The sequence below is a fragment of the Prionailurus viverrinus genome, chromosome E3 (assembly GCF_022837055.1).
Source record: "Prionailurus viverrinus isolate Anna chromosome E3, UM_Priviv_1.0, whole genome shotgun sequence".
Taxonomy (NCBI): Eukaryota; Metazoa; Chordata; class Mammalia; order Carnivora; family Felidae; genus Prionailurus; species Prionailurus viverrinus.
In genome coordinates, this window is record NC_062576.1 from 1,044,066 (window position 1) to 1,066,087 (window position 22,022).

Genomic DNA, 22,022 nt, shown 5'->3' on the forward strand with positions numbered 1-22,022 from the left:
CTGTGTACCCATCCCTGTCCCCAAAGCCCACCCTCTCCCCATCCCCGTCCACAGCCGCCGTATGTGTCCTCGTCCCCTGCCCCCATCCTTGTCCTGTCCTTGTCCCCATCTCCCACCAGACTTGCAGCTCTGTGTTAACAGGTGCTTCTGCGTCCAAGCGAGCCGGCGACTCGAGCGATGACGTGTCATCTCGACTTCGACCTCTCTTTGGTCCCAAACCCGGGCCAAATCAGGACCCTCACCTCCCCTGTACCCGCGCCCGAAAGCGTGAACACCCAGCTTTTATTTAGGAATCTTTGCGTCCCAACGATGGTGGAAATGCCGCTTGTTTCACCTCAGGCCACCCTCCCCAGCCCCGCGCCGCTCAGCCTCAGTTTCTCCCCCGCAGCGCCCCAGAACCCGGTCGTCACGTGCCGCCGCCATTGTGGCGTCAGCCAGCGAGCCGCGGTCACGTGCGCGCCGCCTCCACCCCGCCCAGCGGCCACGCGGCCGCCCTCCGCAGACTCCGCGACCCCGCCCCGAGGTCACGTGGCCGTCCGCCGCTGGCTCCACGGCCCCGCCCCGCAATCACGTGGTCGCCCGCCGGCGCGCCCGCCTCCAGCTGCGCGCGGCTCCTCGCGGGCCACCGTAGAGGGCGTCGGACGGCCGCCGGGACGGAAGCCGAGAGGCGCTGCCGACCGCGCCTGCGACAGCGTCAGCCCTTCGCGGAGCGCCGGCCCGATGGCGGCGGCGGCGATGGCCGAGCAGGAGAGTGCCCGGAACGGCGCCCGGAATCGCGGCGGTGTCCAGCGCGTGGAGGGCAAGTTGCGCGCCAGCGTCGAGAAGGGTGACTACTACGAGGCGCACCAGATGTACCGGACCCTGTTCTTCAGGTAGCCGCTGCGCCGCGGCCGCCGCCTTCCAGGGCTTTCCGCCGAGCCTGGCGCCCCGCCCCCGGCCGCCTTCCATTGGCCGCGCCGCGCCGCCCCGCGCCCCCATTGGCCCGCGCCGCTGCCTGTCGCCGCGGCGGTCGGAGCAGGCGGGCGGCCGGGAGGCGGAGGACTGAGGACGCCGAGCCCGGCCTCCCCCGTGCCCCGGCCCAGCTCCCCGCCAGCCGGGCCTCCCCCAGTCCCGGCCCGGCCGCCCCATGCCTGGCCCGACACATCCACTCTCCGGGCCCCTGGCCGGCCTCGCCCAGCCACGGCCACCCCGGGACCGAGCCACGGGGTCTGCGTCCCCCGGCGGTCCGGTCGTCCGGGTTCAGCGTCTTTCTGCCCCGGGGCCCCTGCGCCGCGCGCTGGGCCAGCCGTGCCCGCGAGCCCGGCGCTGCGCCTGCACCTGCGCGGCCGGCAGCCCCGGCGCCACGGTGAGTGTCCCAGGCGCTGAGCTGCGGGGCGCGGGGGCGCTCAGGGCTCGCGACGCGTGCAAGCCGGCCCGCTGCGGGTTGCGGGCGATAAAACGTGCTTTTCCGGTGCGGCCCTGGAGCGTTGGCGAGTGTCGCGTGGCCTGCGTTAATTTTCTTTCGGTAGTTGTGCTGTAACACGTCCGCTGCTGTGATTTCTGGGTGGTTCTTGGCACATTCCGGTAAGTTCTGCCGCTTCTCTACGGTTCAGGCCAGAACGCAATGGGCCGTTCGTTGCGAGTCGGATAGGCCTTAAAGACCATTTTATAGGTGGTTAAAGCTGTTTTGTGGCCTGCTTTTTCTTTCCGAACTGCCACAGAGTCGGGCCTGTTCACCATTTCGGCCTAGGTTTTTTAATTTTCTTTAAATAACCAGTTGGATCAAGGTCTTGGGGACTCAGAGGTGCTCTGAGTGCGGCTCGTCACGTCCCAGACGACGGTGGGCTCTGTTGGCTTAGAGGACCAGGTAGGAGTGAGTTGGTTGTGGTTTAGGGAATCAGCCAAAGACTTGAGTAGGCTAGGCATTGAAGTTTGCAACATGAAGCCTTCCGCCTGGCCGCTTGGCAATCAGATATCCATGTGGCCTGGAGATCTGCCCCCGGTGCTCGCTGTTCTCCGGGATTTGTATGTAAATATTTGCCCCAGTGATTAATCAGCGAAACTGGATCTTCCCGAAAATGAACAGTGTTTCTTGTTTTGAGACACTTCTGCCCGTGTGGGGAAAGGAGGTGTTGATCAGCTATAAAGAGGCAAGTGTCTCTGCACAGGGTGTGTGTCTGGAGTGGCCGGGGGTGGTGACGGAAAGCATGCTCTCTGCCAGCACAGCCTTGACCTACTTCGAATTCCACCTCTCCTCTGTGACCAGTGACCCACGACATCTTGCTGAACCTGTCTCAGCCTTGGCTTGGTCGCGGGGCAGTGGGGTGTACCTTCACCTCTTGGTAGTTGGGAAAAGTAAATGACCTGCCGTTGGCCTCCCTGGGGACGAAGTCGGTGGTGGCATTTGTGGCGTCCACAAGGTCTGAGTGAAACAGCCGGGAGCTGTCCTTGTCTCCCAGGGTACCGTCCGTGCGGACCTGTTTAGAACCCTCCTCCTGGGTGTGTGGCTCTGGGAGAAGTCAGGTTCACTGAGTTACATTAGGTTTTTGGTCTTTGTGTAAGTAAATACACGTTTGTGTAAGAGTTTACGTAGAACACGCACTCCGATGAGTTTTGGCATGTGCTCGCACGAAACCGTCAGCAGTCAGGATACTAAGAGTTTCCGTCGCTGCCTAAGTTTTCTCATCTGTACCCCTCGCCCCCAGGCAACCCCTGATCTCCGCATCACGGTCACGGTAGATGGATTCGCATTTTCTAGAATGTGACGTAAGTGGAATCATATCCTCTTTTTGTCTTTTCCGGGTCCACGCAGCATGGCCATTCAGGGTTTACCCCCGTGCGTAGCGTTAATTCATTTCTGTGGCCAAGTGGTGTTCTGTAGTGCGGATGGACCACAGCTTGGCACCCGTTCACCTGTCAGAGACTTTCGCAAATTACACTTGTGATTGTCGCACTTCAGGGCAGCTGAAGGAGAAGGGAGCCCGGAATCGGGCAGTCGGGTGGGTCGGGCTTACTTGGTGCGCGTCCCTTAGGCGTGGACCGTGGCAGAGGTCCGGTCGTTCAGCTGGACGCTCTGCCCCCTCCCCACCCCCCCCCCCCCCCCGGGGTGCCAGCAGGCGGCCGCTTAGTGTCTTCAGAGCTCCTCTGGGACGAGGAGGGAGTCTCTTTTCCAGGCCTGTTGGGTTATGGGTACTCAGTAGTTCTCTGGCCCCCCCACTTCTGGCTTCGCTTGGCCCAGTGCCTCCACTGTCACCTCCCGGGGGGGGGGGGGGGGCCCTCTGCATCCAGCCTGCGTCCCTCTGATTTCACCAAAATCCGTCTTCCTTCCCAGGGGCCTTCTGACATTTGTGTCACTGTTTTGCCTCCCAAATCAAATGAAAATTTTTTAAAGAAAAACTTAAAACACGTGTTCTCTGCAACCTCCAAGCAAATAAGGAACTTTTCCTAAAGGAGGGGGCTGTGCCAGGGGGTTCCAGGGGGTTCCGGTCGTGTTCTCGGGGTGACCCTGCGGTGATGCTGAGCCCTCCTGAGCTCCACAGCATGGGGTGCTGTTAGCTGACACCTGACATGCCTCTCTCTGACCCCACAATTTCTATTGATAGTATTAACGTTTTTGTTACGTTCTGCTTGCTTCTTTTAATAAAAAGCAGAATCAACTGACAAGGCACAAGGCTGGGTGGGGCGCCCCCCCCCCCGCCCCCGCCCCAATCACCTGCTGGCCAGGTGCGGGTTCCATTGGTGCGTACCCATGTGTGCTGACGTCAGGGCCACGTGGATGGTGGATGGTGCCCCGCCTGCTCTCAGCTCCCCCCCCACCCCCAACGCCTTGGGCCCCGGCACTAAATCCCTTCCCATCCCCTGAATTCCAGACAGAAGCACGTGCATTTCTCACGATCGCCTTTCACTGGTTCCGTTTTTTCCAGCTTTGCTTGATCTGCAACACGCGAGCTCCCCGAGCCGGGCGTGTGCGCCGTGGAACCCTTGCGTTGCTCCGCTCCCCCTGGAGCCCCCAGCCCTGGAGCTGCGGGTGCTCGAAAGCAGGCCCTGTTGTCCCAGGGACTTCTGCCATCTGGTGCTCTGGGAGGTTATCTCAGACGGGGGAGTCTAGAGCCCTGTCACGTCTCGTGTAAGCAGCGACACGCTGGCAGGATTGTCACGGAGAGGTGCCTGCGGTTCCGCGTGTCCGTGCCGGTGGCAGCGTGGGGCTGCGCGCCTCTGGAACTCGCCTTCCCGGGACCGCCCGTGGCAGTGTGGGTCCCCGGCAGGACCGGGCTGCGACGAGCTGGGCGTGGGGGGGGTGGTGCGCAGCCCGCAGGCTGGCGGTGGTTTTCTGGCCGGGCTGCGGGTTCCCCCCACCGGTGCCGCCCCCGCCCGGCAGATGGGTCTTCTGTGTGCTGATCGCGGCGGGGCCGTGTTCTCCTGGGGGGTACCGGTCGTGGAACCTTGGTGAAGCAAAGACCGTTTCTGTGGTTAGTTGAATAGCCAGGCGCTCCCGTTCCCCCTGGCCTGCCGGTCGGGGCGAGCTACAGACGGGCTCCCAGGCCTCCGTGCTTGCTGTTTGCCTGTCTTGGGAGCACCTTTTGCTGCTCGCTTGGTATCTCTCTTCGATTTGTTTTGGTTCTGTTTCTTTTCTGATAATCACGGAGATAGACGCACGGCCAGCCAGTCGAGCGTCGGGTCGCGCGCTTAGCTCTGCACCGGGCTGTGGGGAGCTGCTTCCTGCTGTTGGCTCTCTCTCGGGCTCAGCTCGGCTTCGCTAAATGTCGCCTGTCGCAGACAGACCGCCATCCTGTTGTTTGTGTTTAGTTGCCTGCCAGGCTCCGGCTTCTCGGTGTGTCTATCTCTCCGCAATTAAGGAAACTGAGAAATGTGTCCAAAATGGGAAAGTGAGGCAGGACAGGGTGGGGTGGAGGGGGGGGGGGGGGGACCACAGAGAGAGTCGACGTCCCCCAGTGAGCTCCTGCTGTCCCGACCCCCGAGCGGGGCCCTGACCTTTGGTTCTCCGACGGACACCAGTATGTCGCTCTGTCCTTCACGCGGGTCCCACCACCGAAGCGGGGCCTGTGTGGTCGGGGTGGACATCATCCAGCCTTTTTCTGGGTCCTTCTGCTGCGACCTTTGAGCTGCGCCGGGCCCCCCACCCGTGCTGCTGTCAGATGGGGGGTGTGGGTCTGCCAGTCCCCCGAGGCCTGCCTTGCTGACGGCAGGGACTCTCTGCCACGGTGGGTGGGGGCCGGGGTGCCATGACCGCCCGGTGAGGTGGCAGGCCTCAGGCGACGACACAGCTCGACTCTGTTCTTGGTCGGTCACGCACGCAGGCGCACACGCGTGTTTCCGGGATCGTTTGCCGTATAAAGTTCCTGTGTTTACTCACACGTCGTATCTTTTGCATTTTCTCTCTAAACCGTAGCCGTTGGGCTGGGGGGAGCGTGATTCCGAGAGTGTGTCAGACTGTGGAGGACGTCTGCGGGGGAGCACGGGGCATAACTGTACCTAACTGGGGCTCCGCCCTCCTCTCTGTCTTACAGGTACATGTCACAGAGCAAGCACACGGAGGCGCGGGAGCTCATGTGCTCGGGGGCACTCCTGTTCTTCAGCCACGGCCAAGTACGCGGCGGGCCTGCCTTTCCCCCTCTGCTTGGGGCCTGCGGGTTGGAAAAGGAGCGTCCAGGGAGAGGTGTGGCGGACGACCGTGGACCGTCCCTGTCGCTGGCCACCGCCAGGCGGGTGTGCTTGTGTCCGGGGTGCCGGGTGCCGCGCCGGCCAGGGTCTCCGTCCTCCAGGCGCCCCGCCCGGGGGGCCCCGTGCATCTCCCCGCCACGCGTTTCTGGCTGGACACCGGAGCAGCCGTCCAGCTCTGCCGGGGCTTCTAAAGACCAGCCAGGGCTCTGCTTCTGTGATTCCTACTCACTTCTGTGTTTTGTAGCAAAACAGCGCTGCAGACTTGTCCATGTTGGTCTTAGAGTCGCTGGAGAAGGCAGAAGTCGAGGTGGCCGCTGACCTGTTGGGTGAGGCTTTCTGACTGTGCACGAGGTACCTGTGCACGTGGAGTAGTGACGCCCCAACGCGCACGCGCGTGCCCTCTCTGGTGGACGCTGGCACCTCGCCTGCCCGCACGCTGAGTGTGCATCGGGGCGGGTCCCCTGGGGGCAGCTCCCTGCTGTAGTCCACCTCCCCCTCTGCTCCAGGACACAGGCCGAGCCTCCAGGCTGCTGACTTTGCAGCCGAGAGGTCGGGGGGGGGGGGCCTGGGACACACCAGAACGCCATTTCTCAGCTCCGGGGCGGAATAGTTCTTGTTTCGGTGAACCCTGACCTGCGGCGTGTGGGGCGCTGAACGGCAGCGCTTCTCTGGATGAGGGTCTGTGTTTGTGTCGTTTTAGAAAATCTGGCTAAACTGTTCAGTCTGATGGACCCGAATTCCCCAGAGCGAGTGGCTTTTGTGTCTCGAGCCCTGAAGTGGTCCAGTGGAGGATCAGGGAAGCTGGGCCACCCCCGTCTCCACCAGCTGCTGGCCCTCACCCTGTGGAAAGGTAGGCCCGGTGCGGGGAAAGCTCTCGGCGGGAGGGTGCAGGCCGTCCCCAAACAGCCGCCCCTGTTTCTGCCTTGGTGGCTCTCACTGGTGTTAGCTGTTGTCAGCAGTCGCACTCCTGGGCCGCGGGGAGCCAGGAGGGGAGGATTTGCTCTCCGCTGGTCTGGCCCTTCCTGTCCGCCCCCCGCCACCCCCAGCTTCCTCTCTGGGACATCTTCCCCAGGCGGGCCCTGTGATGGCACGGCGTGCTGCGTCGTCTTCAAGTTTAAATCTCCGCTTCTGATTAAGCACTTGGCTATTGAGGGGGCCGGGGGGGATGCCAGGCAGTTTCTGGGTGTGGTTCGCACCCTCAGCTCTGAGTCTGGTGCCCAAGGGCCGGGAAAGACCTTCGGTTTGGTGACCTGGACAGCATTTGTTCAGGAGGGTTTGAACAGCTGTGTCCTGTTGAGTGAGCGCTGCGGGCAGCTCGTTCACACCGCGTCAGCCTTCCTGGGGGGTCGTCACCGGGCGTCCGCTGGGCAGGGGGGAGGTGCCTTGGTGGGGGCACAGAGGCACGGTCCTTCACTTGCAGGCGGCCTTCTGCCGGGTCGCGTCTGTGTTAGCGGCTCCTCCTGGAAGCAGCCTGGGTCCAGAGGCGGCTCTGGGGTCAGATAGGCCTGCCTGCTCCCCACGCTGGCAGGCCCAGCGCGTCCCTGCTTTGCCTCTCGTCCGGCGGCACGCGTGTGGTGGCCGCCCCCCACGAACCCAGCCCTCGCCCACACGGGGATGCCGGCTGTGTGAGCACACAGACTCCTCCCCTCTTCTCTCGGGGTGGCACCGCTCACTGGTCCGCGTGTCCCCACCCGCTGTGACCCACGAGTGGGGCTCCTCAGACCCCTCAGCTGCTGACGTGCCAGCCCTGCCCGCACCCCAGAGGGCTGCTGGGAGGATAACCGTCAGATGTGCATGAGTTCAAAGGCCAGACAGGACGCTCTCCTTAGAGGGCGGCTGAATCCCTTCCCCACTTTGACCCAGAGCCGGAGGGGGGCCCAAGCAGGAGCAGCTGGGCGCTGGGGCTGAGGCGGTTTGGGCCCCTCCTCTGCTGGCATGCACTCCCTGGGGGCGCCTTGCTTCCCCTCCCTCGGGCCGCCCTGGCCTTCCAGCCTCGCATGGGCCCCATGCATTTTCTGTCTGTCGTCTGTCCCCACCAGAATGCCCTCCCACCCACCCACCTGATGCTGGAGTGTCTCGTTCATTGGGGGTGCCCGGAAGCCCCTCAGGGAGAGACCGTCGGTGTTCGCCGGTCCGGCGGGGTGGGGGGTCCCTGAGGCCCCTGCCCCTTACTTCCGCCCCATCTTGCAGGGGCCGGCCTGGGGTGTGCACGTGCAGGTGGACGGCCTGCTCTGCGATCAGGGGCGGCTACAGCAAGCCTGTGTTCCTAGCAAGCATTTATTTGGCACCCCTTTTGCCCAGTCTATTTGGGGGGTCCATGGGGAGATGCCAGGCAGAAAACAGACGTGATCCTGCGTCTGTGGCTCCGAGAGACCCTCAGAGGTGGGGGCGCCTGGGCGGCTCAGTCACTTGAGGGCCTGACTCTTGGTTTCAGCTCAGGTCACGATCCCACGGTACGTGGGATCGAGCCTCACGTCAGACTCGGTGCTGGCATTGGGGAGCCTGCTTGGGGTTCTTTGTCTCTCCTTCTCCGCCCCTCCCCTACGCATGTGCTCACTCGCTGTCTCTTAAGTAAATAAACAAAAAAAAGAGTCCTTCAGGGGCCTCGGGTTGAGAGCCAGCTTTAAGGCATTCATATTTAGGAACGTGATTTTAAAATTCAGGATATAGGCAGTTATGCGTAGTGCCTGAGGCACAGATCCCGCATCCTGTCCTGCCCCGGCGTCCGTGGCTTGTGTCCAGAGCCTGTGTTTAGGGATGTCTGTGCGGCTGTGGCCCCTGGGGACAGGCCTGCGGCCGCGGTGATTGGCCCTCCACGGCTTGCCTCCGCTGTCAGTTCTGCTGTGTTGTGGCGGTCTGCTGATTGAGGCACACCTCGTTCTGGTACACTTCACAGATCCCGCATTGCCCACACATCGGTCTGCGGTGACCCTGTGTTGAGCGAGTTTATTGGCGCCATTTTTCCAACAGCGCCTGCTTGCTTGCTGTCTCGGTCACGTTTTGCTAATTCTCACGAGATTTTTATTTTTTTATTATTTTTTTTTAAAGTTAACTTTTTTTAGTTTTGAGAGAGAGCACGAGCTGGGCAGAGGGGCAGAGGGAGACAGAGAATCCCAAGCAGGCTCCACGCTCAGCCCGATCCCACAACCTGAGCCGAAATAAAGAGTTGGATGTTCACCTAATTGAGCCATCCAGATGCCCCAAGGTTTTTTGTCATAATTTGTCACTGTGATCTGTGACCGTGATCTTTGACGTTACCATCGTGATTGTTTTGGGGACCAGGAACCGCGTTCACGTAAGGGCAAACCTAATCGATAACCGTGTGTGTGTTGACCGCTTTCCCGACCGGCCGCTCCCCCATCTCCCTCCTTGTCCTCGGGCCTCCCTGTTTCCCGAGACACAGCAACACTGAAACTGGGCCACGTAATGACCCTACAGAGGCCCCTGGGGTCCCAGCGAAAGGAAGAGTCTCACGTCTCTGACGTCAGATCACGAGCTACGGACGAGTAAGCTCGGTGAGGAAGGCGGAAACCGGGCCCCTCGCCCCGGACGCTTAGCCGGGTGGTCGGCGCAAAGGACACGCTCTGGAAGGAAATTAGCATGGGAAAGAATCAGCCTCCCCGTTTTAGCGGTCGGGACAGAAGAGTGAACCAGCCACGGCATCCCCGTAAGCTGTAGCCTAACCCAGAGCCACGCGCTGACTGCCTCAGTTCCACGAAGGCCAAGGCGGGGAGGAAGCTGCGGGAGGAGAGGCCGCGTCCAAGACGGAAGAGTGCACGGCGGTGTAGACGCGGCCACAGGGGGTCCGGAAGATCCAGCTGCGACCGTTAACGAAGGGGCCCGCACGCCACACGGGTCGAGGACGTGCGTCAGGACGTGCGTAGTTGGAGAGACGTCGGCACCTGGCTTCCCAGCCTCAAGGGACCGGCCGAGCCTCCCGTCCGGGGCTGACGCAGCAGCCGGTGACCGCAAGCCGGGGCCAGTGCCCAGCGACCCATCCCGAGTCCAAGGGCCCCGAGCGAGCACGCGGAGTGGGCGCTGCCTGTCCTCTGCCGATGGGACGCCGCCGCCCGGATGGCAGCGCGTCTGTGTGCGACGCCCCTGGTCACCCGAGAGCTCGGACGGACACGGGCAGTGAGACGAGCGTGGTGTTCATGCCGGACTCGGCATCCATCCTGCCGCCCGTGGACCGATGAGTCGTTTCGGTCCTCAAGACTTATTGAACAGGCGCACTTCGTAAGGCTGTAGCTGCCACGGATGGTGCTTCCTCTGGTGGGAAAAGTCCGCCGAAAACCTGCCGGAAAGCAGTCACCCTTCTCGATGCCAGAAAACCTGCTGGAAAGCAGTCACCGTTCTCGATGCCACTAAGAACGTACGTGATTCGCAGGAAGAGGCCAAAATATCAGTTGTGACAGGAGTCTGGCAGAAGGCGATGCCAGCCCTCAGGGACGACCTCGAGGGGTTCGGGACACGGGCAGGGAAGTCCGTGCAGATGTGGGGGAACAGGAAGAGAACAGAACCAGAGGTGGAGCCTGCGGGTGGGGCTGGACGGCTTCCGTCTCACGCTTCACCAGACGAGGACCCGCTCCTTCCGGGTGAGCAAGTGAGGAGGTTTCTGGAGCTGGAACCCACTCCTGGTGAAGGCGCCGCGCGGACGGTCGAAATGACCGCAAAGGGTTGAGAACAGCATGTAAACGGAGTCGCTAAAGCCGCAGCAGGTGTGAGCAGCTGGACCCCAGGCATGAAGGAAGTTCTCCTGTGGGTACGATGCTATCGAACAGCATCGCACGCTACGGAGAGGCCTTTCGGGAAAGAGTCAGCACAGCAGACTCGATCGTCTCATTTCAGAACTTGCCAGAACCACCCCAGCCTCCGGCAACCTCCACCCTGACGGTCAGCAGCCGGTGGCCTCCAGGAAAATCTTCCAACGGCAGAAAGGTTACAGCCCACTGCAGACTTGGGTGATGGTTAACGTTTGTTATTTAAGTTCTATTCCTTGTTTTCACATAGCGCTAGGGCACGCTTAGCAGACTGTGAACACAGCTTTCTGTGCCCCGGGAAACCAAAAACTTGGTTTTGTTGCGGTGATCTGGAACCGACCCCCAGTATCCCCGAGGTGCTCTTGTACAGGGTCCAGTACGGTTCTTGGAGCCAGTCTGGTACTGGGACAGAACATCCGGGCATGGTTTTGCCCAATTTTTCTGTTCCTGTGGACGCTCTAAAACCAGAAGTTATTTTTGGATGGTCTGAGGGAGAGAAGAGAACGCAAGTACACAAAGAAATGGGGGCTCGAACCATTCTGAGCTCCGGAAGGTGGTGTGCGGGGCGCTGGGGGCTGGGGCCAATGGCAGGAAGCAGTCCTGGCCAGCCGGGGGCCACTATTCCCGGTAGAAGGTGGCAGGAGGCTGGGGCACGGCGCCTTAGCCCTGGAAAGGTGTGGGAGCCGGGGGGCCTTGTGAGTGAGACGGGGTCGTGATCCGGTCCACTCTGGGAAATGGGCCAGGGTGTGGGGAGGTGCTTGGTCTAGGCCGGGGCTGTGCCTCAGCGCGGCGGACGCTCTGGACCCCTGTGCTCTGTAGGATGCCGAGCCCCGCCCCCCCTAGCCGTGGCAGCCAGGGGTGCCCAGGCGTTGCCAGCATCCGGCAAGAGGGAAGGGTGTCGAATCGCCAGTGTTGTGAGGGCCAGCAGGCAGGGAGACAGGTTTCCGAGCAATGAGTGCGGGGAGCAGGGGTACAGCGGAGTCATTTACTGGCGTTGGGAAGGCTGGGATTTTTGTTATTTTTTTAACAAACCTACCAGTAGAGCTCGCCCCACGAGCAGCGTACAATAGGAGTGCTTCAGGAACAGGTTAGTTGGAGCACACTTCTCCTGGAAGGTCCTTCCAGCCACCTTTTGTGCTGTTAGCACTAAAGCTTCCTGCCCTGGTGAGAGGTGTGGCCCCAGGGAACAGGCTCAGAAGGTCGAGGCCAGAGTGCCCCCAACTCACCTGTTGGGGTGCAGGTTCCAGTTTGGGGCCTGAGGTTCCACGTGTCTGTCTGGCTCTTAGGTGACTCCGCGTTGAGCGGGACAGTGTGGCCCTTCTTGGGAAACAGCGGGGCTGAGCCGTGTCCTCACCACTCGCAGGACGGGTCCATCCTGACTGGGACATCAGTCCTGGTGGGGACATCCAGTCCTTCGTCCAGCAGGGCTTCTTGAGGGGGACGGACCACAAACACGGGGAGGGAAGTAGTGAATGTGGAATGTGTGTCGGAAGGTGGACAGAGGGTGGGTGGCCGTCAGGACAGCAGGGGCCTTCGTGTGGCCTGGGGGACAGGCGGGCCCGACCTGGTCCTGGCACCACTCTGACCTTTGCTGCGTTTGCGTGCCGGGGTTTGCGGGGCCTGCGTCTCAGTTGTCAGAAGCATGAGTCGGGGGGTCTCGCGTCGGCCCGCTCTCGTGAGCCAGCTAATGCGGACGCCAGCGTGGGGACTTCATCCCGAAGCCTGCCCTCCCACCATGGGCATTTGAGGCGGTGAATGGGACGCCTGGGGGGGTGGGTGTAGAGCGCACTCAGGTGTGTGGGGGGCCGGGATGGTGTGCGGGGCACAGGCAGGCTGGGGGGGTGCGGGGCGGGTGTGCCGAGTGCAGGGGGTGCCCAGGGCGGGTGTGTGGGGCACAGGCAGGTGTGTGGGGGCCAGGGGGGTGCGGGGCGGGTGTGCCGAGTGCAGGGGGTGCCCAGGGCGGGTGTGTGGGGCACAGGCAGGTGTGTGGGGGCCGGGGGGGTGTGGGGCGGGTGTGCCGAGTGCAGGGGGTACCCAGGGTGGGTGTGTGGGGCACAGGCAGGTGTGTGGGGGCCGGGGGGGTGTGGGGCGGGTGTGCCGAGTGCAGGGGGTACCCAGGGTGGGTGTGTGGGGCACAGGCAGGTGTGTGGGGGCCAGGGGGGTGCGGGGCGGGTGTGCCAAGTGCAAGGGGTGCCCAGGGCGGGTGTGTGGGGGCCGGGGCGGGGACGGGGTGGGGTGGGTGCCGAGCGCACTCAGGTGTGTGGGGGCGGGGATGGTGTGCGGGGCACAGGCAGGTGTGCGGGGGCCGGGGCGGGGCGGGGCGGGTGGGCCGAGTGCAGGGGGTGCCCAGGGCGGGTGTGTGGGGCACAGGCAGGTGTGTGGGGGCCAGGGGGGTGCGGGGCGGGTGTGCCGAGTGCAGGGGGTGCCCAGGGCGGGTGTGTGGGGCACAGGCAGGTGTGTGGGGGCCGGGGGGGTGCGGGGCGGGTGTGCCGAGTGCAGGGGGTACCCAGGGTGGGTGTGTGGGGCACAGGCAGGTGTGTGGGGGCCAGGGGGGTGCGGGGCGGGTGTGCCGAGTGCAAGGGGTGCCCAGGGCGGGTGTGTGGGGGCCGGGGCGGGGACGGGGTGGGGTGGGTGCCGAGCGCACTCAGGTGTGTGGGGGCGGGGATGGTGTGCGGGGCACAGGCAGGTGTGCGGGGGCCGGGGGGGGGCGGGGCGGGTGGGCCGAGTGCAGGGGGTGCCCAGGGCGGGTGTGCGGGGCACAGGCAGGTGTGCGGGGGCCGGGGCGGGGCGGGGCGGGTGGGCCGAGTGCAGGGGGTGCCCAGGGCGGGTGTGTGGGGCACAGGCAGGTGTGCGGGGGCCGGGGCGGGGCGGGGCGGGTGGGCCGAGTGCAGGGGGTGCCCAGGGCGGGTGTGTGGGGCACAGGCAGGTGTGTGGGGGCCGGGGGGGTGCGGGGCGGGTGTGCCGAGTGCAGGGGGTACCCAGGGTGGGTGTGTGGGGCACAGGCAGGTGTGTGGGGGCCGGGGGGGTGTGGGGCGGGTGGGCCGAGTGCAGGGGGTGCCCAGGGCGGGTGTGTGGGGCACAGGCAGGTGTGCGGGGGCCGGGGCGGGGCGGGGCGGGTGGGCCGAGTGCAGGGGGTGCCCAGGGCGGGTGTGCGGAGCGCTCGGGGCTCACGGGTGTCCGCTTCCCTCCCGCAGAGCAGAACTACTGCGAGTCCCGGTACCACTTCCTGCACTCGGCGGACGGCGAGGGCTGTGCGCACATGCTGGTGGAGTACTCCACGTCCAGGGGCTTCCGCAGCGAGGTGGATATGTTCGTGGCCCAGGCCGTGCTACAGTAGGTACCCGCCTTGGCTCGGCCTCCTGTCACCTGGCCGAGACGCCACCTAGGGTCGCCACTCTGCGACCCTGCCGCAGACCTGTCGAGGAGGCTGTGTGTTGTCGCTCCAGTCCCCCGGACCGTTTGTGGGATTTGAGTCAGGCGGCCGCGGAAGGGAGTGTTCTGACCGGCGTCCTGCCGTTCCTCCCTGTGTTCCGTTCTCTCTAGGTTTTCTGGGCGGCGGGCCGCTGTCATTCGGGGGGTGTGCGTATTTAATAAGATGTCCGAGGTGTCCCGGGTCGAGGAGCGAGTGTGGGTCCCGGACGTCTCTTGTGAGGCTCCCCCGCTCCCGTCGGACCGCCTCCTGCCCCCTCGCCAGTGGTTTTCCGGGACCGTCGAGCACGCACACAGCTTGGGAGGGAGGCAGGGTGGGCCCGCGCTTCCGCCTCGGAAACCCCCGGAATCGGTGGCCGGGTGTCGGGACAGGACACGTTCTGTGCACGTGAACGGGAGGGGGGTCGCAGCACGCTCGCTGGACCTGACGGCACCTCGGAGCTCCCCGCCCCGCCGCACGGCAGCCTGATACATGTCTGTGCCTCTAAATGGAGAGTTTCGGGGACTCCAGAGCCCCCGAGCCCAGCTGTGTGGTGCATGGCGCCTGTGTGTGGATCCCGAGACCACCCGGTCACCTCGCTCGCACCTTGACGAGGAGGGACAAGCGGCCACGGGAAGGCCGTGGAGATGGCCCCACGGGGCGGGAGTCAGAGCCTGTCCCACTGCCCCGCACACTCCCCAGGGCCCTGGGCTGACTTGCTGGGCGCGCACGGTCTGGAGTTCGAGAACCCGCCACAGACACGGTCACCCTCGCGAGCTTCACGTCCTCGCCTGGAAATTGCGAATGCGGAGGGGTGCCGTGCATGGCGGGGGCCCCCGTGTGCTGTTTGGGGACGGCCTTCTGCTGTGCCCCCAGAAGCGTCCCAGGTCTGGGGCTCATGTGAGCGTCTGTGTGAGTCCCTTGTTTCTGCCTCGGTACCCTGCTTACTAGGGCGTCCCTTCCAGGTTTCTCTGTTTAAAGAACAAAAGCAGTGCGTCAGTGGTGTTTACAACGTACACGCAGAAACACCCGTCCATCGAGAACGGCCCTCCGTTTGTGCAGCCTCTGCTGAATTTCATATGGTTTCTGCTGCTGGCCGTAGATGGGTGAGTTGCGTGTGCGTGGAGGGGTCGTGTGTGTGTGGGGGGGGGGTACAGCGCGCACAGAGGGATGCGCACGCGTATGGAGGGGCACGTGCGTGTGCCCTGCACGTTGGACTCTCCTGGACATCCGTGCTGCCATCCGTGTCGCTTCAGGGGCAAACTGACCGTGTTCACGGTGCTGTGTGAGCAGTACCAGCCGTCCCTCCGGCGGGACCCCATGTACAATGAGGTGAGGGGCGCGTGGGGCCGGGCGACGGCTGGAGGAGGAGAGGGCACGGGGAGCCTCAGGGACCGGGCGGGTGGGAGGTCGTGTCGCCCGCGTGTCTGCGCCCCGCTGAGCCCGTGCCTCTGTCTCTTGCAGTACCTGGACCGGATAGGACAGCTGTTCTTTGGGGTGCCGCCCAAGCAGACGTCTTCGTACGGGGGCTTGCTGGGTGAGTGGGGGGACGGGCGGGGGCGCAGGGAGGGAGTGGGGCGGGCGCAGGTGCGGTCCTCTCCCGGGCTCCGTGTCTGCTCGGCCCTGAGGTCCTTCTCCCAGTAGACTCCCACACAGCCGTGCGGGCCCTGTCGTCCCAGGGCCCGGTCGGTGGGCGTTTTCTTTTATCTTTCACTTTTGTGGTAAAATACACGTATCGTGAAATTTGCTGTTTTAACCACTTCTGACTGAACAGCTCAGGGGACTGAGCACATTCACGCTGCTGTGTGGCCATCTGCACCGTCCATTTCCAGAATGTTCCATCTCCCCACGTTGAGATTCTGTCCGTTATACACGGACCTCCACCCGCTCCCCCAGACACGGTCCCACCACCTACCCTGTGTCCGTGAGTGTGACGACCCCGGGACCGCATGGGTGTGGGTCCCAGTGCGTGTCCTTCCGTGTCCGTGAGTGTGATGACCCCGGGACCTCGTGGGAGTGGGTCCCAGTGCGTGTCCGTGAGTCTGACGACCCCGGGGCCTCGTGGGAGTGGGTCCCGGTGTGTGTCCTCCTGTGTCTGCCTTGTGTCACTCACCGTGGTGTCTGCAGGGTCCGCCCATGTTGGAGCAGGTGCCAGGACTTCCTTCCCTTTTAAGGCCGAGTAGTGTTTCGTGGGTGGATGGCGCGTGTTGTGTTACCTTCATCTGTGATGCACACGGGTTGCTTCCGCCTGTTCGCCGTGTAAATTTGCTGCTGTGAATATGGGGTGCACCTGTCTGCTGGGGTCCCTGCGCCCAGTGCTTTGGGTAGTACACCCCAAACTGGACTCACCAGGTCACATTGAGGTTCTGTGTTCAAGTTTGGAGTCGCTACCCGACTGTGCCCGACAGACATGTCCCACCAGCTGTGCGCGAGGGGTCTGGTTGTGCATGTCCTTGCCCACGTTTGCCATTTTCTGTGTTTTCCTGGCAGCCGTCCTACAGGGTGTGAGGTGGGAGCTCGCTGTGGCTGGGTCGCATCTCCCTAATGACGATCGTCGTGTAGCATGTTTTCTCGTGCTTATTGGCTATTTGTACACCTTTGTATCTGGTCAAGTCACGTGCTTTTTTTTTTTTTAATTTATTATTTTTTTTAAATATATTTTTTTTCAACGTTTATTTATTTTTGGGACAGAGAGAGACAGAGCATGAGCGGGGGAGGGGCAGAGAGAGAGGGGAGACACAGAATCGGAAACAGGCTCCAGGCTCCGAGCCATCAGCCCAGAGCCCGACGCGGGGCTCGAACTCACAGACTGCGAGATCGTGACCTGGCTGAAGTCGGACGCTTAACCGACTGAGCCACCCAGGCGCCCCAAGGAGGCTGAGGTTTTTAAAAAAATTTTTAATGATTATTTATTTTTGAGAGAGAGAGAGAGAATGAGAGAGAGCATGAGCAGGGGAGGGGCAGAGAGAGAGAGGGAGACACAGAATCGGAAGCAGGCTCCAGGCTCCGAGCCATCAGCCCAGAGCCCGACGCGGGGCTCGAACTCACAGACTGCGAGATCGTGACCTGGCTGAAGTCGGACGCTTAACCGACTGCACCACCCAGGCGCCCCTTAATTTTTTTTTTTAACGTTTATTTATTTTTGAGACAGAGAGAGACAGAGCATGAACGGGGGAGGGGCAGAGAGAGAGGGAGACACAGAATCCGAAGCAGGCTCCAGGCTCTGAGCAGTCAGCACAGAGCCCGACGCGGGGCTCGAACTCACAGACCACGAGATCGTGACCTGAGCCGAAGTCGGCTGCTCAACCGACTGAGCCACCCAGGCGCCCCGCTTATTTTTTAATCAAGTTGACGAATTCTCTACACTTGTCAGATGTAAGATTCAGAAATATTTTTTCCCGTTTTGTGGGTTGTTTTTTTTAAGACTGTATTTATTGTAATAAATGTTTTTAATGTTTATTTATTTTTGAGGAAGAAAGCATGAGCAGAGGAGGGGCAGAGAGACAGGGAGACACAGAATCCAAAGCAGGCTCCAGAGTCTGAGCTGTTAGCACAGAGCCCGATGTGGGGCTCGAACTCATGAGTCGTGAGATCGTGACCTGAGCTGAAGTCGGACGCTTGACCGACTGCGCCACCCAGGCGCCCCCAGACTTTATTTTTTTGAAGTAGCTTAAGTTTCACAGACGTAAAGAGGAAGGCCCTGAGATTTTCCATGTACCTCCCTGCCCCTCACAGCCCTTTCTGGTACTTGCATCCCGCGACAGAGGGGGGACTTGTTGAAATTGTACCTGCACAGACACATCACTCTCACCTGAAGTTCATGGTCACATGGTTACATTCAGGGTCACTTTTAATGCCGTACATTTATAGGTTTAGACACACACACCTATCATTAGTCATTCAGAGTGGTTTCTGCCCTAAAAACCCTCTGTGCTCTGCCTGTTCGCCCCTCCCAACACCCAGCAGCCTTTTCACTCTGGGTAGCGTCCTCTGACGCAGAACTTAAAATTTTCACCAAGTCCGTTTGTTTCTCCTCCGTTCCCTGGGCCTTGCGTGTCCCAGCCACAGTCTTCGGCAGGTCCAGTGCTGGGAAGCTTTCACTCTGTGTCTTCTGCGAGTTTTACTGTTCTGGGGCTTACATTTAGGTCCTTGATCTACTTTGAGCTATTTTTTGTGTGCACACGAGGTCGGGCTCCAGTGTCCCGTTTGTTGAAGAGACTGATCTTCCCATGAGTGGTCTTGTCACGCTGGTCAGATCTGTTTGACCCCCGTGTGCTCGGGCCTGTTTCTGGCTCTCTGTTCTGTTCCATGGGTCTTTGGTTGCATGCGTGCGTGTGTGTGTGTGTCTTTGCCCACACCACACCGCTTTGAGCTCACGCGATCAGGAAACGTGAGCTCTCCGGTTTTGTTCTTGTTCAAGGTAGTTTTGGCTGTTTGAGTCTCTTGCAATTCTGTATGAATTTTAGAGTGGGTTCTTCTTTTCTTGCAAAAACGTCATTGAGATTTTGACAAGGACTGCATTGATCCTGTAGATGGCATTGGAGGGTATTGGCATTTATACGGTATCACGTTTTCCAACCCGTGGACACGGGAAGCATTTCCATTTATTTGTGGCTTCAGTGACTTTCAGTGTTTTATCATTTTCATTCATGAGTCGTTCAGCCTTTCAGTTAAAGCCAGTCCCTCAGTGTTTTATTCTTGTGGATGCTGCTGTGAATGGAATTGTTCTTGATATTTTTTCCGGTTATTTATTATTGGCGTAGAGAAATTCAACGGATCTCCACGTGCTTTGTATCCCGCTCCTTTGCTGAATCCACTTGCTCCGACGGCTGTTTCGTGCAGCCCTTGGGGTTTTCTGTGTGGCGGGACCACGTCCTGCGCAAACACCGTGTTGCTGCTTCCTTTGCGCCCTGGGTGCCTTTTCCTTCTCTCTCTCCCTGCTTGCTCTGGCCGGAATTTCCAGTTCGGTGTGGAATGGAGGCGGCGAGGGCCTCCTCGCCTGTCTGCTTCTCGAGGAGGAGCTCTCAGGGTCTCGCCCCTGCGCATGACGTCCCCCGTGGGCTCTCCAGAGACGGCGGGGACCGTGTGGAGGTGGCTCCTCCCGTTCCCGGTTGGTTGAGTGCCGTGATGACCGCGTGGGGCCGGCCAGGGGCCGATCCCGCGTCCGCGGAGGTGGACGATCGCGTGGGTCTTCCCCCCTCTGCCCAGGGGCCGCGCACCTCCCCCCCCCCCCCCCGCCGGCCTGTCGTGGGGAGCCCTCCTCGCGGTGCAGGCGCGAGGCCCCTCGGGGCACATCGTCCGTGCGCGCACTGTCGCGGTCTGTTTGCCGGCGCTCTGCTCGGGCGTTTGCATCAGCGCTCACGAGGGGTGGCGGTCCCCGATCTCCTCCCGGCGCCTTGGGCTTTGGTATGGGGGCTACGCCGGCCGCCTGGAAGGAGTTGGGACGCGCTCCCTCTTCCTCAGCGTTTCTGGAGAAGTCTGAGAAGGACCGGCGTGGGGTGTCCTTGAAGCGTTCGGCGGGCCTCGCCAGTGAGGCCGTCGGGACCAGGACTTTGCTCTGTTCGGGGGGCGGGGGTGGTTCCCGAGGGGGCTCCTGACTCGTTTACCGGCCCGTGCACACCGTGCATTTCTTCGCGGGTTCGTCTTGGCCGCTGTTAGACGCCAGGTTTCTGACCCGGCATCTCGAGGCCAGGCCTCCGCCCCTCGTCTGCCTAGCCTGGCGGCCCCAGGCCTCAACACCACGTGCCGTCACCTTCACCGGGGTCCCATGTCAACTTCGACCTCCACCGGGGCAGGGACCATTGTAGCCCTTCATCTGAGAGCGGCTTTTACGAGCCTCGATGTGCTACTACTTTTGAGCGGGTAGGTGTTGCCTCGTGGAGTTCGTATTCGCCAGCACGCACCGAAATCCGCCTTGCCGTTCAGACTTCTTCCCTTCCTCAGCTTCCTTTTGGAAGTAACTGCAAAAACACACAGATGGCTGTTGTGTGCCCTTGCGACGTATCCTCCACACTGACTGCGCCTGGTTCTTGATGGAGCTGAGGCTGCCCCAGGTGCCAGGCTCAGCCGCGGGCTCGTCCCGCAAAGCTCCGTGACCCTGCCCCCGTCCTGCTGTCCGAATCCACGTGGCACCCTGCCTCGTCGGTCCCTCGGGCTTGGGCTGGGTGGACGTTCGCCATTTTGATGCACGTGGGCCAAACCGTGGAAAGGTCTTCCTGAGACTGTGTGGAAAGGCGTCTCCTGGGGAACACGGTTTGACTTTCTAGTTGGAAACTGTGTGTCTGGCGTCCGGATTTGTGCCGGGGAAGGCGGGGGGTGGAGGCCCACCTTCCTTCCTGTGCCAGCTGCGTGTAGGTGCACTGTGGTTTCACCCGGGCCTGGGGGCTGCGTGTTTGCATCTGTCGGGCCTGACGTCCAGCCTCCCTCCTCGCCACGCGCGTCCTTATACTTCGTGCTCGCTCGTTTCCCACCAGAACTTCAGAGTCGGCCCTTCCGGCGCCCAGAGTGCTGCTGGTGTGTTCGTTGGACCCGGGTTAGCGGCAGATCAGGGACGATTCTGCACCTTCGTGGCAGTCTGTCCCGAGAACGTCGTTCCCGTGTGCGTGTGTTCTTACTTTCTCGGTGGCTTGGCTTCGAGGACTTTGTAAACTGCTGACCCTGTGGTGACACAGTAGTGGTTCCGTGGGTGAGATCAGAGTGAGGCAAAGTGTCCGTGGTGACTGCACCAGTGGGCGACAGCCATTAACGTCTCCGCGTGTGGCCCTGGGGTCTCTGACGCATCCTGACCCGTTTCTGGATACCTTTAAGTCAGCACGTGTGTAATTTACGGCCTCGTGTCGGTGGATGGTGACGTCCCCGTGACCGCGGGTTACTGACAACTCCGAGGGCTCCGGGCACAGGCATCCGCGTTCCCAGGGACGCATGGTGGGGCCCCCGCGCCTCCCGTCCGGGCCCCGGGACGCAGTGCCGTGGAAGGTGGGGTTCCCCGGGCAGGGGTGCCGGCAACGCGGGGCCGCTGTGCCTCACGGCGCCTGCGTTTGCTTCCAGGGAACCTTCTGAGCAGCCTCATGGGCGCCTCGGAGCAGGAGGGCGAGGACAGTCAGGACGACAGCAGCCCCATCGAGCTCGACTGACCCCGCCCGGCGGCCCGCACGAAGCCGCCCCGAGCCCGGGCCCCCACGCCCGGGGGCTCCCGGTCCGCGGCTGCCGTGGCCGCGTTGGCGTCTGCGCTCCTGCCCCGGGCTGCGCCTCCGCCGCGGCCGTGCTGGCTCGGCCGCGCTGCACCTCCAGACTGACCACAATAAAGCACGGGCCTTGCCGCGCTCCCACCCTCTCCCTGTCCTCTGTGTCTGGTTTGCTTCGGGAGGCCGCCTGGCGTCCGACGGAGGCCCGTCCCCGTCACGGGTGGCGTGGGGGGTGGCCGCCGCCCAGCCAGCACCACCTGGACGTCCTGCGGTGGCCCGGCCACCGGTGTCCCGGAGAGCATCGGGGCGGCTGCTCTGTGCCAAATCCCGAGGCCACGGCCGCTCGGGACGGGCCTCGCGAGGGGATCGGGAGTCCTTTCCACGTCTCGAAAGGCGGTATTTATTTTCATTGGGTGGTTGATTCCTCTGACCTGACGTTTTAGGGTTTAACCGAACGGCTAGTCCGGGAGTGAGCGGATCTGCCCTTTCTCGCTGATGCCAGACCCGGTGTTCCCAGGGCGATTACAAGAGGGGAGACAGTTTATTTTTTCACAATTTAAAATAGGAGTTGTAGATTAATACACAGCGATCATGCATGGCAAGGCGTAAGATACACACACTTTTATTGACTGTAAAACGAAGTTTAAAGGAAGGTTTGTGTTAATTGTTGAGTTTAAATAAATCCTTTATACTGGGTTTTGCCGTGCTCGTCCTTTCTGAGTGCGCAGCGGGGAGCGGCTGCCGAGTCCGGCCTGGCCAGGGCCGTCTGGACCGTGCCCACGTGGGTGCTGTGGATGGCCACGCGCGGCCGGTCGCGGCAGGTCTCGTGGCTCTTGTTTAAACACGTGGCGGTGCATACGCAGATGTGGAGACACCACAGACAGGCCGCGGGGGAGGTGGGGCCAGACCACGCCGTGGCCCCCCCAGCTGCCCGGCGTGGCTCTCCGGAGCAGGTGGTGGTACAGGTTGGCTCTGAAGTGCAGGGTCCAAGCCCGCCACCGGCGCCTG

General features: G+C 62.2%; 1 protein-coding gene across 4 annotated transcripts; it reads left to right on the top strand.

The window, feature by feature from the left end:
* Window positions 1-609: 609 nt before the first annotated feature.
* GET4 (guided entry of tail-anchored proteins factor 4) lies at window positions 610-21,710 on the top strand. Of its 4 annotated transcripts, XM_047837619.1 has the most exons (10): window positions 1,011-1,345; window positions 2,685-2,745; window positions 5,508-5,586; window positions 5,906-5,987; window positions 6,362-6,511; window positions 13,616-13,754; window positions 14,796-14,936; window positions 15,087-15,162; window positions 15,295-15,367; window positions 20,878-21,710. In XM_047837619.1, the coding sequence occupies exons 3-10, from the start codon at window positions 5,512-5,514 to the stop codon at window positions 20,961-20,963; spliced, it is 822 nt and encodes a 273-aa protein (XP_047693575.1). In that variant the 5' UTR covers window positions 1,011-1,345; window positions 2,685-2,745; window positions 5,508-5,511; the 3' UTR covers window positions 20,964-21,710. The 4 variants fall into 4 exon arrangements, with proteins under 4 accessions (XP_047693573.1, XP_047693575.1, XP_047693574.1 ...); XM_047837617.1 differs by lacking the exons at window positions 1,011-1,345; window positions 2,685-2,745 and adding an exon at window positions 610-872; XM_047837618.1 differs by lacking the exon at window positions 2,685-2,745.
* Window positions 21,711-22,022: the final 312 nt, after the last annotated feature.

Bases quoted from the DNA above. Each gene is read 5' to 3' on its own strand.
- GET4 (XM_047837617.1), top strand. From the start codon at position 721: ATGGCGGCGGCGGCGATGGCCGAGCAGGAGAGTGCCCGGAACGGCGCC. The intron at 5,988-6,361 runs GTGAGGCTTTCT...GTGTCGTTTTAG, and splicing joins GGTGGCCGCTGACCTGTTGG to AAAATCTGGCTAAACTGTTC. The intron at 6,512-13,615 runs GTAGGCCCGGTG...TCCCTCCCGCAG, and splicing joins GGCCCTCACCCTGTGGAAAG to AGCAGAACTACTGCGAGTCC.